General features: G+C 43.8%; 1 protein-coding gene across 2 annotated transcripts in view; it reads left to right on the top strand.

Annotated features, from left to right (window-relative positions):
- Positions 1-15,535, top strand: part of CHUK (component of inhibitor of nuclear factor kappa B kinase complex) — a 78,297-nt gene that overhangs the window by 8,300 nt on the left and 54,462 nt on the right. For both annotated transcript variants that reach the window (XM_084633249.1, XM_084633250.1), the window contains exons 4-8: positions 2,073-2,142; positions 13,054-13,142; positions 13,877-13,966; positions 14,128-14,252; positions 15,258-15,365. In XM_084633249.1, coding sequence (XP_084489375.1) covers positions 2,073-2,142; positions 13,054-13,142; positions 13,877-13,966; positions 14,128-14,252; positions 15,258-15,365 — 482 coding nt within the window. The remainder of the gene's footprint in view (positions 1-2,072; positions 2,143-13,053; positions 13,143-13,876; positions 13,967-14,127; positions 14,253-15,257; positions 15,366-15,535) is intronic.

Below are 15,535 nucleotides of genomic sequence, written 5' to 3'. Positions count from 1 at the left end.
TGTTAGGATGAAAGGGTACAGGGGTGGGGGAATAGAGGAGCAGAGATGAAGATCGCACATGTAAAAGGGTAGCAAATGGTTAGTAGAGCCAGCCATGCTGGGGGCAATCCAATGGACAGTTGGTTAATAAGGCAAGTGCTTAGCTTTCAAGTAGATTGAAAAATCGAAGAATGAGAGACAGAGTGCTTAAATCCCAAATAAATATTCAGTGATGAAGAGGGATTAAATGATAGATAACACACAGCTAGCTAGGCCTTATGATGAAATACCAATCACTTGATCTGCCTGGCTAAATATATGATTAGTAGGTGAACAGAAATTAGGCGAAGTGACATAAAAGTACTCACTGACTGCTCAATGGTTCAGAATGCCAGCTGGCATATAATGAACTCAGTTGATCTGGTAAGGGCAGTAACTTGCAGGCCGGCATTGGGTGGATCAACATTAGAGGGTTATGCAGTCATTGCAGAAGAGAGCACACCTCTTTCTGATACATTCCAGGCATCAGCATGACTGAAGGGCAGGCTCTCTGCACTGCTCAGGTGGTGCAAAGGGAATGGAGACTAATTGCAATGCCCTAGTCAGGGATGCCCTAGTGTTCGGGAGGGGGAGTCTCCAGCAGGTGCAGAGCCCATGTAGCTGGCTTGTGTGCCTTCCTACCCATTGCTCCTTGTGCTGATGTGTGTGGCTAAGGTGCCATGCAATTCCTGCTGATGGATGGTCCATTAAGGTCCATAGCCAACTTGTTCAGATTAAAGCAGCTGTCACTCTGGGTCAAGCAGAGAATAGGGAGCTGTAACTGGTTCCCTGACTGCCCCTTCACCCCCTTAGACATAGCAAAAATCTGGCCCCGTGTGTTTCCTTCCTGTTCTTTTCATGGAGTACTAACCTAGGGACTACAGGGCATCATGCTCCGTGTGTGTGTGTATGCATGCATGCATGCATATACATGTGCTCCTTTCTGTTTCTTCTTGTCACTTGGCCTGATTTTCCTTGGCTCCTCAGAAATGGTTTAGACCAGGGGTCTCAAACTCAATTTACCTTAGGGCCAGTGCCAGTCCTCAAACTCCCCCAGCGAGCCAATAATGTCACTGAAGATGGTGTTCACGCCACCTCCCCAGCCCGTTTCCCACCCTTTTCCCTTGCTCCCTTGGCCTCATGCTGCCCCAAATGACTCTGTCTGGCAACTAATGATGCTGCATCCATGGCTGACTCTGCCCAGCGACTAGTGGTGGTATCTCTGTCCCTCTCCCCCAGCCAATGGGTGCTGCGGGGGGCGGCGCCTGCAGTAGACAGCATGGCTGCATGGATCTCTCCTCCACCAGCAATAGCAGGGATATGGAACCGCTTGCAGGGAGACGAGCTGCCCGAGGTGAATTACACGTTGCTGAGTGCAACCCCTGGGAGGGTCCCAGGAGCAGCAGGATGGAGCAACGTTGTGGGGAGAGGCATGTGAATCTCTCCTGCCAGCTCCCCTCCTGACCCTCCCACCCACTTTCGGCTGGCAGCCTTGAGGGCTGGATGAAAGAACTTTATTAAATGTTTCCGCGGGCCGCAGTGGGGAGGTTCTTGGGCTGCAGATGGCCCGTGGACAGGGACTTTGAGACCCCTAGTTTAGATTATTTGTTTAGCGCAGTTGATCCTCCAAGCAGTGATCTTGCTCCTGAGACTTGGGCCAGTCATAAATTTCATTTGTTTGCTTTCATATAATGTTTTGAATTTGTCAAGTTTTTGGGGAATGTGCAGACTCTCTGGGGGCCATGATCTCGCCGTAATGGCTGTCAGTTTTGAATCTGTCATTGCCTGGCCTCTAAACAGCCTACAAGACTGTGTTATATGTAACTACAACAACCTTCACACACTTGGAATCTTCTTTTCAAACCAGTTGCTTGCTCATATATACTTTTGTCTTTCTGTACCTTTTATTCTTTTTCACAAGACCAATTAATTTTGTAGCCCATTTTAATTAAGTGTGAATTTAATTGTTTTCTCATGTTATAGTGATTGAGGACAGAAGATCTTAACAAATAATTCTTGCATTGCCGACTTAGACTTATTTTTCTTTTCTGTAGTTGTTAAACAAACCAGAAAATTGCTGTGGACTTAAGGAAAGTCAAATACTTTCTCTGCTTTGCGACATTGGTACGTAATCTGCTGCCTTTCTTGCCTTTTCATGTTCGCTATATGTAACTGTTTTGATGTTTCAACAAAACCCTGCAAAAGCAAGTTGTCAAAACAAAGCAGGTATCTCTAGTAGTGGAAGGCTCTTTTGTCCTGTTTACTGGGATAATTTGTGACACGTAGGGCTTCTCTGGAGGTTTAAATCTGCCTTAACTTCAGGTTAGTCTGGGTGAAAATGCCCACATACACAGTGTGCAGTTCATTACAGCACATTAAGACTAAGTCCACACTACAGGCCTTACAGCAGTGCACTGTACCGCTACAGCTGCGCTGCAGTAAGGTCTCCTGCGTAGCTGCTCTATGCCAGTGGGGGAGAGCTCTCCTGCCAGCATAATTAAAATCACTCCCAATGAGTGGTGGTAGCTAAATTGGCAGGAGAGCATCTCCTGCTGACATAGCGTGGTCCACACTGGCACTGTGTGAAGCAGCTCTTATAATATCAGATGCTCAGTGTCATCCTCTTGTTCCTCGTCCTGCTTTCTCCGCTGCTGCTGAGGGAAGAGCTGCATCTGCAGCTACATCTCTGCGTGGTGATGTGGTGGGTGAAGTCCAAAACCAAAGCCACCTGGTTTTGAGTGCTGAAATAAAGCCCAGTCCAAGGAGTGTCTGCATATTCACAGTTGTCAGCATAAGGTCCATGCTGGCCAACAGCAATTCAAAAATGGTGCTAGCTACCCAGAAAGGAAGCAAGGGATTGAGAGTGTAGAACCATAGGATTTAAAAAAAAAATAAAATTTGAACTTGCCTGGCTTCTGCTATGCATCCCACAATGCATCCTGCAATATGCAGAATGAGAAAAATTCAGAATGCACCCAGTTCAGCAGCAAAGAACCATGGGATTCCCTCCGAGAATGCCATGCACTTAATATGCAATAAACCTCGCCGTTTGTTGTGAATTGAAAGAGGGCACAGCCATCCTGGATGCATGCTATTAGCGTGGCTTACAAATTGCATGCTAACTCAATGTGGATTAACCCCTCACCATGGTGTAGTCAAGCTCCTAGAGTTGTGTTTCCTGAGAAATTGATGAATTTGTATTGTCTATATTTATCATTCAACCCAAGATGCTTTAAAGAACATACCTGCTAAGCATATTTTACTAATACTAAAGAGTTTGTGAACACATAATGTATATACATGATTCTCTTCTTCTTGGGACTACAGGGTGAGTCAAATCTACCAAAAGAAATCTGTTTGCTTTTGCAGGGAAGAAGTGTTGTTCTTTGAGTGTTTGCACAGATCTGTTCCACTTTAGGTGTGTGTGTTTGCCTTATGAACTGCTTTTAGAGAATATTTTTCCCTCAGCTGTACCTATGGGGGCAGCTTGAGCCCCCTCCTATCTGATGCCACCGTGGGGTGGTATAAGAGGGCGGAGCCACCTCTGGACCCCTTTCAGTTCCTTCATGCTGCCCGTGACAGTTGTCACAGCAACCTTCAATTTATTATAAGTGCTACCTTCAATTCTTTGTCTATATACCCTCTTATTGTTAGGAGTAAGTTCGTTTAGCTAGTTATTAGGGCTGTCAAGCAATTAAAAAAAATTAATCATGATTAATTGTATAATTGCGCTGTTAAACAATAGAATACCATTTATGTAAATATTTTTGGATGTTTTCTACATAATCAAATGTATTGATTTCAATTACAACACAGAATATAAAGTATACAGTGCTCACTTTTACTTTAGATTACAAATATTTGCACTGTAAAAAATAAGAAATAGTATATTTCAATTCACCTAATACAAGTACTGTAGTGCAATCTCTGTCATGAAAGTTGAACTTACAAATGTAGAATTATGTACAAAAAAATAAGTTGTTTTTGAATGCAATGTAAAACTTTAGAGCCTACAAGTCCACTCAATCCTACTACTTGTTCAGTCAATTGCTCAGACAAATAAGTTTGTTTACGTTTGCAGGAGATAATGCTGCCCACTTCTTGTTTACAATGTCACCTGAAAGTGAGAACAGGCGTTCATATGGCTCTCTTGTAGACAGCATTGCAAGATATTCACATGCCAGATGTGCTAAACATTCGTATGCACCTTCATGCTTCGGTCACCAATCCAGAGGACAAGCTTCCATGCTGATGACACTCATTTAAAAAAAAATGCATCAATTAAATTTGTGACTGAACTCCTTGTATGTCTTCTGCTCTTGTTTTACCCGCATTCTGCCATATATTTCATGTTATAGCATCTCGGATGATGACCCAGCATGTGTTCCTTTTAAGAACTTTCACTGCAGATTTGACAAAACACAAAGAACGTACCAATGTGAGATTTCTAAAAATAGCTACAGCACTCGACCCAAGGTTTAAGAATCTGAAATGTTAAGAGTAACACTCTGATGCGGAAACTACAGAACCAGAACCACCAAAAAAGAAAATCAACTTTCTGCTGATGGCATCTGAGCCAGATGATGAAAATGAACACATGTTGGTCTGTACTGCTTTGGATCATTATTGAGCAGAACCAGTCATCAGCATGGACACATGTCCTCTGGAATGGTGATTGAAGTATGAAGGGACATATGAATCTATAGCGCATCTGGCATGTAAATATCGTGCAACGCCAGCTACAACACCATGCGAACGCCTATTCTCACTTTCAGGTGACATTGTAAACAAGAAGCGGGCAGCATTATCTCCTGCAAATGTAAACGAACTTGTTTGTCTGAGCGATTGGCTGAAAAAGAAGTAGGACTGAGTGGACTTGTAGGCTCTAAAGTTTTACATTGTTTTGTTTTTGAGTGCAGTTATGGAACAAAATACCTTCGTAAGTTGCACTTTCAGGATAGAGATTGCATAACAGTACTTGTAGATGTGAATTGCAAAATACTATTTTGTTCATCTTTACAGTGCAAATGTTTGTAATAAAAATATGAAGTGAGTACTGTACACTGTATTCTGTATTGTAATTGAAATCAATATATTCAAAAATGTAGAAAAACATCCAAAAATATTTAATAAATTCTAATGTTTAACAGTGCAATTAAAACTGCTAATAATGATCAATCACCATTAACTCATGCGATTAACTAAACAAAATTTAATCGACAGCCCTACTAGTTATACTGGTAGTCCTAAGACTAGACTAAGTTTGTTTTCAGATAACTGGCTTTTGGTACCAGAACGATGCTGTGCTCACTGGGATTTAAATCCTGCCACAGTTGCACTAAACCCATGCCAGTTAGTGATCCCCATCCAACCTGTTTAATGTGACATTGGGTGAATCCCGTATCAGTGACAAACACATCTGCAAGAGGTTTAAGCTCCTCCGAGTGGTGGACATCTTCGTATCAGCAGCCCCTGCCAGGGTGGTCCTGCCAATTGGTGAAGCCATTATGGAGCCAGTCAAAGTGTTATGACACCATTCTCCTTACCCCACACAGCAAAGGGTGCTGAAAGGAAATACTACATCCCCTCTAAGGATTATAAATACTTGTATTCCCATCCTCCCCTGGGTTCCTTGTTGGTGACAGCTGCTAATAAATGGGAGAGACGTGTACCTAGTGTCAACACTGACAGGCAAAAAGATGCAAAGGAACTGGACTTGTTTGGATGCAAACTTTATTCCACAGGGAGTCTTCAGCTCAAGAATCAAATCAACAAGCACTTCTGAGCTGCTCTGACTCCACCCTCTAGGAAAACAACATCTTTAAATTTTATAATCTGCCAAAGCACTGTAAGCAGGAGTTTGCAGTAATAGTAGATGATGGCAAGTTGATTGCCAGAACTGTTCTCCAGGACATCGTGTGCAGTGCAGATGTGGTGGTTCGAAACATGGTATCAGCTGTTACAGTGAGAAGAAGTTTGTGGTTACAGTCATCCAGGATTTTGCCAGAAGTCCAGTAAACCATCATGGACCTCCCTTTCAAAGGTCCCTGTTTATGTTCAGATAAGATGGACGATGGGCTCTGTAGCTTAAAGGATTCCAGTGATCTGTATTCTGGTGAGAAAGAGGAAACATTTTGGTCATCAACAGCCATACAGACTCCAGAGTTTTCCTCCTCTGTCTCAAGATTCGCCAAGGAGAAAGGGCAGGAGTTATACAGGGCAGTCTCTACCATCCTCCTCATCAGCATTAGTGGGCTCATGCTTTCCAGCTGCTGCATTCCAACAGGCATTTTGATGCGTTTGTTGAGGACAGTACACCAGTGTCTGTAGTTCCCTCTATTTCCTGCCCTTTGTTTTTCAACTGATTATCCCACTTTCTAAGACTGTGGGTCCAAATAACCTCGGATCAGTGGGTCTTAAGCATGGTAGAACTGGAATATTCCCTCAGGTTCATTTGTACACCCCCCTCCCTCCCCCTTCCCTACTCTCCTTCAGTGACTGCTCTGACAAGATCATCCGTCATTAGGAGATCTGGTTGCTTCTTCAATTGGGGCCACAGAGGAAGTTCAATTAGGCCTCAGAGGGGAAGGCTTTTATTCCTGATCCCCAAAGCCAAAGAAGTTCTCAGGCCTATTGTAGATCTAAGAGAGTTAAACAAATTCCTGAAGAAAATAAAGTTGCTCATGGTTAGTGGTTACCATAGCCTTGATTATTCCTTCCTGGAACTTGGGGACTGATACACTTAAAGAATGCTGGCTTCCATGTTGTGATTTGACACTGCCATTGGAAGTTTCTCAGATTTGTGGTAAATGGGTCCCACTGTCAGTTCAGTGCTCTAGTTTGGTCTCTCAGCCACTCCTCAGATATTCAAAGTGCATGGTGGTAGTGGGAACTCATCTGCATAAATCAGGAGTCCATGTGTTCCCATACCTAGGGTACTATGAAATCTGTGTTCATGGATAGAATCATGGAATCAGAACGTTAATGCAGAATTCTGCTCTCCCCAGCACTGAGACCACAGCGGCAGGCAAGGTGGGCTGCATGGTTGAGCTACTGTGCAGCTACACTTGAGTCAAGCTGCTCTGGATCGGGAGCCTCCTGTTTTGTGTTGAGCAGAGCCTGAGGGGTGGGGGCTGAAGTTGGGGTGTCCCCTTCCCCTTGCTGGTCTCCATTGGGGTGGGGGTCAGGGGCGATCCTGTCTGTGTACCAGCCTTTGTCTCAGGAGTCAGAGTAGCAGCCGTGTTAGGCTGTATTCGCAAAAAGAAAAGGAGTACTTGTGGCACCTTAGGGACTAACAAATTTATTTGAGCATAAGCTTTCGTGAGCTACAGCTCACTTCATCGGATGCATGTTTCAAGAGTGGTTGCTGCCACCTGCTGTTTGAACAAGTATTTAGGCTCTGAGTGCTCTGCTTAAAGAAAGAGCATACATGCACCTGCCCCCCCATGCGTGCCCACACGCTTCTGTGGACTTTTTGTATTACTGTTTAGCGACATCTGTTTGGTCACCTGAGCAAGTGCTACTTTAAAAAGTGATTTAAAATGTGTTAATTTTCACATGTACTGTATATCTGCAGCATGTTTTCCTTAAATTGTAGGATTTTTTTTGTAAAATATGTTTTCCCATTGCAATCCAATTCTGAACATTTTAATGCATTTATAGAAAGGCTACTTAATTGTCAGTGTATCAAAGAATTTTGATTTAAAAAATCCATAGATCTTTTAAAAATGGGAAAAAATCTGAATAAATCTGAAAATCCATAATAAAACATTTCATAGGGCCCTATGTACCTGGATAACTGGTTGAGGCTCAGGTGTTATACAGCATCTTCACTATCGTATCAATGTTCGATGCACTGGGGCTCCTGGTGAATGGAACAGATCAGTTCTACTACCTGTACCCCAAGATAGTTTATTGGTGTGGTCTTAGATTCCACAAAGGCCAAGCTTTTACCACCTCAATCCAGGTTTGAGATGCTACAGGATCTGGTGCTATGTCTGAAATCATATCCTCTCACCATGGCACACAACTGCCTCCTGTGTACCTGTGTGGTTCAACACACCAGGCTACACCTCAGAAAGCTTCAGCCATGGCTAGCATCTGTGTATACCCCAAATCAACAACATGTGGAAAAGATGGTTCAGGTGCTAATATCAATTTTGTAGTCCCTGGATTGGAGGATAGACCGTCTGAAACTCTGTGTGGATCCCCTTTGCCCCCCCACGACCAACCCTAACTTAAGTCACACACACACTTCAGACCTGGTCTAGGGCAGCAAGAATGCCTGATGTGTGTTCCTGCTCCTGGTGGCCAACATCTTCTCATTACTCTTCCTGCTGAGTTGGACTGGGGTCTAGAGTCACAGCAATGGTATCTTTGCTATACTGCCTTTTCAGATGCCTGCTCTTGGCTTCCATTGCTCTGCCAGCAGCACTGCTACGAGAGAATAAAAAGCACCAACTCTATCTCGAGTCAGCACAGCTCTCTGTCTAGGGAGATAGTGTTGGTCTTGGCTGGTGAAAATGTCTTCTCTACACCCAGGTGGGTGTATCTGCAGGAGGAGCTCCTGGAGAATGGCCTAATGAAGTCATTCCAAGGAAATGTCCAGCCAGATACACTTTTAAATGGCCATATGCATGTTAACAACACTGAATTGTATTGTTCAATAAACAATTGAACACTGGAAAGTGGAAACTTACAAGTAATTTTGCAAAACAAGTCTTAACTCTGTCTTGTATTCCTGCCTGCCTTCGACTTTTAGGAAAGGCCCTATGTACTCTGTGGGGAGCTGCATCTAAATTCTTTGGCCTGGCCTATAGGGTCAGAGATTTCCCCAGTGGCTGGCTGGAAATTCTGTTGCCTGGCCCCGAGGGCCTGTGGTGCTCCACTCTAGCTGGCTGGAAATTCTGTTGCCTGGCCCCGAGGGCCTGTGGTGCTCCACTCTAGCTGGCTGGAAATTCTGTGGTGTCTTCAGGTAAACTCTGACTTTAAATTAAATTACATACTAATACTAATAATACGGTATCCCTCATGTGTGTTCCTGACATAACATTCAACTTATTTTACTGTGCCTCTACATTGCCAGTCCTCCATTTCCTGCAGATTTTTGTATTGACTGTGGATAAGTGTATTTTTGAAGCTGTAAATTACGGATTGAAGATTTTTAGCAGCTGGTATGAAAGAGGTGGGGCTTCTGGTTCCTGGCTCATGTAGGGAAGGCATTTTGGAATTGTGAGCTAAGCACATTAGTTAGATATTTCTGAAAAAATTATCTATAATGAAATACATTGTAGCAGGGTTGAAGACTCACCAGTGCGGCACCTCCTGTTGGTAGTCTTGGGAATTAGCTCTTGTCCAGCCCAGAGTGCCCTCTGCAGGCCCATGGCTCACCTGCCTCAGGCCCCTGTGTCCTTCCCGGACCCCGCTGGCCCTTTACCTCAGGGTTCTATCTCCAGCAGTAATCCACAGTCTGGGTCTCCCCTCCCAGGGGAACCCCCAACCCATTATCCCCACCTTGTCTCAGTGGCTACTGCCAGTCATCATCTAGCTACCACTCACTGGGGCAGACTGCAGTCTGTAATGGCCACTCATCATTGGCAATGGGGTCTGGACCAGCTGTTTCTGCCTAACCCCAGACTGTACCTCTGCAGCCCCAGTACCTTCTTTAGGCCTTGCACAAGGCCTGCAGCCTGGGGAGTTACCAGGCTGGAGCTCCCCAATTCCTCTTGCCTTTCCCCAGCACTACTCTACTTCAGGTACCTTCTTTCTCCAGAGCTAGAGAGAGACTGACTCTGCTCCTGGCTCACAGCCCTTTTATAGGGCCAGCTGTGGCCTGATTGCAGCGTGGCCCTAGCTGTGGCTGCTTCCCCAATCAGCCTAGCCTTTCACAGGAGCGGGGTAACTCCCCTGCTACATACATAACAATGTTCATGGTTATTATTCATTGTTATGTTTCAGAGTTAACATATGGTCCAGATTTAATGGTTGTAGTGTGCTAAAATTAAAAAGTTGCACTATTGCTACTTATTGCCACATCATTAACAATTGTTTGGTTTGGGGGTTTTGTTGCTAGAATCTTGGTTTTGCTTGCACATTACCAAGCCAAAAAATAAACACGAAGTGCATGCACAGTTGAATCCCAAAAGAGCAAATATATCTTCATTTTAACAAATTCCCTTTTTCCTTCTGTTTTCAGCTCTGTAGTCTCATATTGGGAAACCCCTAGTTTGATCATCTTATAGGTGTGGCTCAGTGCCCTTGTGTGGATAGGGGAAGAGGATGCACCTTTTTAGATGGTTGTATTTAGTGCGCAGGATTTTGTAGTTAGTCTGATCCTGTTTCTTCTTAAATACATACACTATGAAGGAGAAGAAAGGAAAATGCAGCTGTAGTAGAGAGAGAGAGAGATTGGAACACTGAGCCTGGTGCAAAATTTAAGGCCTGAATCAGAGGCTGTAAACCAGGGGTTCTCAAACTGGGTTGGGACCCCTCAGGGGGTTGCGAGGGTTATTACATAGGGGGTTGTGAGCTGTCAGCCTACACCCCGAACCCCGCTTTGCCTCCAGCATTTATAATGGTGTTAAATATATAAACAAGTGTTTTTAATTTGTGAGGAGGTTTCTCACTCAGAGGCTTGCTATGTGAAAGAGGTCACCAGTACAACAGTTTGAGAACCACTTCTGTAAACCAAAGTCAGGCCATATATTAAAGCAAACGAACATAAGTTCACTGTCCAGTACATGAACTTGGCAAAGTTGTTGCTAGTGTACTAAGCTACAGTATTTACATACATATATTTTAACTAGTACAAATGCATCCAAAACAAAATAAAATTTGACAAAATAATGAATAAGGATGTTTTGTCCAAGATATTAGGAACAAGGGGAAATAACAAACAAATGTCATAAAACATGTATAAGGATATGTAAGTTGTTTGTTTCAGTCTATAAATGTTGTCTTAACCCTTTTTGTGGCTGAGGAGACAGCAAAAATTCCTCTGCTCACTAAGCTGTTCCTTGCCCCTGGGCATTTATATGTTAGTGTCCTTGTAGCTCCTATAAAACGCTAGTACTGTGCCTTCAGGGCAATAAACCTGGCCAAGTGCCTTTGTTACAAAACTGTGCCTGTTGTCTTTTTTTATAAGTAGCATTAAGGTTTGCTAAATTAGCAGGCTGCACTGTTTGCTATTGCTGATAACACTGGAGCTCCAAGGACAAAAGCACCAAGGGGTCGGAACAGCATTACCGAGGCAACAACGTTCCATCCTTCAATATTTAGCAGCATAAGAATGGCCCAACTGGGTCAGACCAAAGGTCCATCTAGCTCGGCATCCTGTCTTCCTACAGTGGCCAGTGCCTGGTGCCCCAGAGGGAATGAACAGAACAGGTAATCATCAAGTGATCCATCTCCTGTCGCTCATTCCCAGCTTCTGGCAAACAGCTTCTGACACCATTTCTGCCCATCCTGGCTAATAGCCATTGATTGACCTATCCTCCATGAATTTATCTTGTTCTTTTTTGAACCCTGTTATGGTCTTGGCCTTCACAACATCCTCTGGCAAGGAGTTCCAGATGCTCCAAAAAAGGAAATGTCTAACTAAGGGGAAGTGTTGTTCAGTCAACATTTAGTTGAAAGCACATTTCTGATTGAACCGACAGAGATGCTTCCAATTTAAGAGAGTTTCTGGCCTGTGATTCTGTAACTTCATGAGAAGTTTTGTAACCCCTATTTAGCACTTCCTTTAGGTCAACAAAAACTCAGTTCTCTGCATTCCTTTGAATCTGTTTTGTGCTTTCTTTAAGCAACCCTTTACATAACATGCTCTTAACTTAAAACAACCTTTCATTCACTCTGAACAAAGACTGTTCCAACACCATGCATCTCACTGAGATAAATGAGGCAGTTGACACTTCTTAGACCGGTTGTTTCAGGCTTTCTGCAGGTGCAGGAAGACTGATGTAATGGTTTACACTCAGTTCCTGTTTTTAATGCTTACTTTGCAACCATAAGCAATAAAAAAAATTTAACAAGAAGTCCAAAACATTTGATGTTTAGAGCACAATTATCCTGCAAGGTACAAATTCTGTAGCAGTCTTGAGTACAGGGGCCTGGATTATAAGGTGATGTGTTGGGGTGCATTCTTGTGGTGCTGGGATCTGGCACCCTATGCAGGTCAATGTGTAATGCACAGCTGATGGGCAGTTTCCAGTAGAATAATCAGGGAGACTCAGTTAACTGAGCTGGGGGGAGATGTCTAGGGTGCATTTGACACCCTTGTGTGTCACCTGACTTGGGGACTGTCCTAAAGGGAGGGTATAAGGCAGAATATGGCAGCGATGTGCTGCCAAGGGCATGTGGAGTTTCCCAGGCTGCACTTACTAGCTCCCATCTTCCTTCCATACAGAAAGGGTAGAAATATGGCGCCAATTTAGGTGTATGTAGTACTTGGAGGGCTGTGGCTTCTTTGTGCTGAGAGAGTAAGGTAAAGGTAGATTTATATATTATGTCATAAAGGATTAACCCTCCACATCTTGGAAAGGTGAGAGTAGAAAATACTATGGAATTTCCAGGTTGTTTTGGCACAGTGGGGGAACTAGCCTGGGAGGTCTGGTCTCGTGAAATGGTAGGTGAGGAACCTCATGTGACAGGTAAAATACAGCATGTTGCCGTGTCCTGCGGCAGGAGAGTGGGCTGGAGAAGACAGCTGTCTGTACGAGGTGCTTCACCAGGCAATTGATAGGCCAGCTGGTTGGTGGCCAATAATGGAAATGCAGATGGCACTTGGTAGGGTAAAAAGTTCTCTGATTTGTTAATGCGGTGTGGGGAGGTTACAGAGGTGAAAGTGTAAATTCGCCAATTACAGAATTTTATTATTTTAAACCATTCTTGTTTTTAAAGGGAAATACATACACCTTAACTTTATTTATTCTTTTTGGTCAGGAAATCGTTTAGAGGTGTTAGAAATTCTTATAACTTGATTTGTACTGGTACTGGTGCTATTTCTGTTTCTTATGTCAAATACTTGATTTTATTCAGGGTCGGGTATCCAGTATTTGCATGAAAACAGAATTATACACAGAGATCTAAAGCCTGAAAATATTGTTCTCCAGGATGATGGTGGAAAGGTAAGTCATATAACTGTGCCTAAGAATATCACCTTTGGTGTCCCAAATATCAGATCTGGAAGTCATGTAACAATTTTGCCTTGACTGATTGAAATGAAGAATGCTACTGCTTTCTTATTGAGTATAGCACTGAATCCCATAGAATGATGCTCATGCAAAAGACAACCATGATTTTAATAACGTTCATATTCCTTCTTAATATTACAAATTCTATTCGCTTATCCTTGAAGACTTGTCAATTGATCAGTCACTTTACTGTAAAGTATCAACTTTTTTTTTATCCAGTGTTTTTGCTTCCTGCCAGTATCAGCAATGTGACATTGATTGTATCCTGGCATATGTTTGGATTTCTGCGGGGTACATATCTAGATTGTCCTTGTGCTCAGTTGGATACATTTTTTAGTAAAAGTGGTATTCTTGATTTACTATTTTTCTGTTTACTTTTCTTGATATCAAAATACTATATCTTGTAAATTCTCAAAAGTTTAGATGCTGTGTTCATTCAAGCCTGATCTAATTAGTTTCAGGACAATAATGAATTGTATGTGCATGTTGATGTAAATTAATGAGCTTGGCTTACGTGGCTGAACAGCTCTGTGTAGCATTTCATGTTTTTTTTTTAAATCTTGTTTGTGGATTTGTTCCTCCCATCCCTGGGTTTGACTCTGCACCTTTTACTTTGAATTTGCCCTTTTCATCATGCTTTATCAAATATTTGTCTTGGATATTGACAGATAATTCATAAAATAATAGACTTGGGATATGCCAAAGATCTGGATCAGGGAAGTTTATGTACATCATTTGTTGGGACCTTACAATATTTGGTAAGTGTTTTTGTTTTTTTTCATGTTTACAATTTATTTTGGCATAAATTAGCACAATTCTACTTACACATGTTCCTCAAATCATACATTTTCCAGAAATAGAAAAAAATACATTCTCTGGAGTTTTGTCATTTTAAAAATAGTATGATATTGTTTTTTAGGCCCCAGAACTCTTTGAGAGTAAGTCCTACACTGTTACTGTAGATTATTGGAGCTTTGGAACAATGGTGTTCGAGTGTATTGCAGGATTTAGACCCTTTTTACACAATCTACAGCCATTTACCTGGTAAGACATTTGCTATGAGAGAAGGTACGTGGGTTTGATAGAGTTGCTCTTTTTGTGGGGAGGTGGCTGTATGAACTAGAGCAGTGGTCACCAACTGGTTGATCGTGATCGAATGGTCAATCCTAGAGCATCTCCCAGTCGACTGCGATCTCCGGCAGCATAGTGTGTCTACCGTTAAGGCAGATTCCTTGCCTACCCTGGCCCCACGCCGCTCCCAGAAGCTGCCAGTGTAGCCCCGCGGGGGGGGGGGGGGGGGAGGGCAGCAGGACTCTCCCACCGTGCACTGCTCCTGCCTGCAAGCATTGCCCCCATAGCTTCCATTGGCCGGGAGAGCTGTGGGGACGGTGCTTTCAGGCAGAAGCAGCGCGCGGAGACACAAGCCCCCAGCTTCCCTCCTCCCCCAGGGGCCTCAGGAGTGCGTTTAGCCCCTTCCAGGAGCGGTGTGGGGCCAGGGTAGGCAGGGAGCCTGCCTTAGCCTCTCTGCACTTGCCGCCAACTGGGAGCCGCCAGAGGTAAGTGCTGCCTGGTGGGAGGCCACACCCCAACCCTCATCACTGAGCGCCCTCCTGCACCCCTGCCCCAGCCTGGAGCCCCCTCCCAGAGCCAGCACCCTATCCCCTCCTGTACCCCAACCCCTGCCTCAGCCCAGAGCCCCCTCCTGCACCCAAACTCCCTCCTAGAGCTTGCATCCCTAACTCCCTCCTCCATCCCAACCCCCTGCCCCAGGCTCAGCCCAGAGCTCCCTCCCACACTGCGAACCTCTCAGCCCCAACCCCCTGCCCCAGCCTGGTGAAAGTGAGTGAGGGTGGGGGAGAGCGAGTGATGGAGAGAGCGGGGGATGGAGTAAGTGGGGTGGGGCTTTGGGGAAGAGGCAGGGTAGATCCTGGGTTGCTCTTAGATTCAAAAAGTGATCTTGGGCGTAAAAAGGTTGGAGACCACTGAACTAGAGCAAGTAAAATAAGAGTACATAAAGTCAGTCTGTCCACAGAGAATTTTATTTTATAGGCATGAAAAAATCAAGAAAAAGGATCCAAAGCACATTTTTGCTTTTGAAGAGATGACTGGGGAGGTTCGGTTTAGTACCCATTTGCCACAGCCTAACAGTCTTTGTAGGTAAGTATGTTTATAGATTTGTGCACATTAATCTCTGAGTTTTCTTTTAAACCATTAAGAGCCAATAGTGCATATGACCAGATTTATTATTTCAGGTAGTTTTGCAAGAAAATGGCCACAATTTTACTACAAATCAAAAATATGAAAATTGCAGCAGGTTTCCATTGGTT

Source organism: Lepidochelys olivacea (assembly GCF_965140295.1).
Source record: "Lepidochelys olivacea isolate rLepOli2 genome assembly, chromosome: 7".
NCBI lineage: Eukaryota > Metazoa > Chordata > Testudines > Cheloniidae > Lepidochelys > Lepidochelys olivacea.
This window is presented reverse-complemented; position numbering and strand designations above follow the sequence as displayed.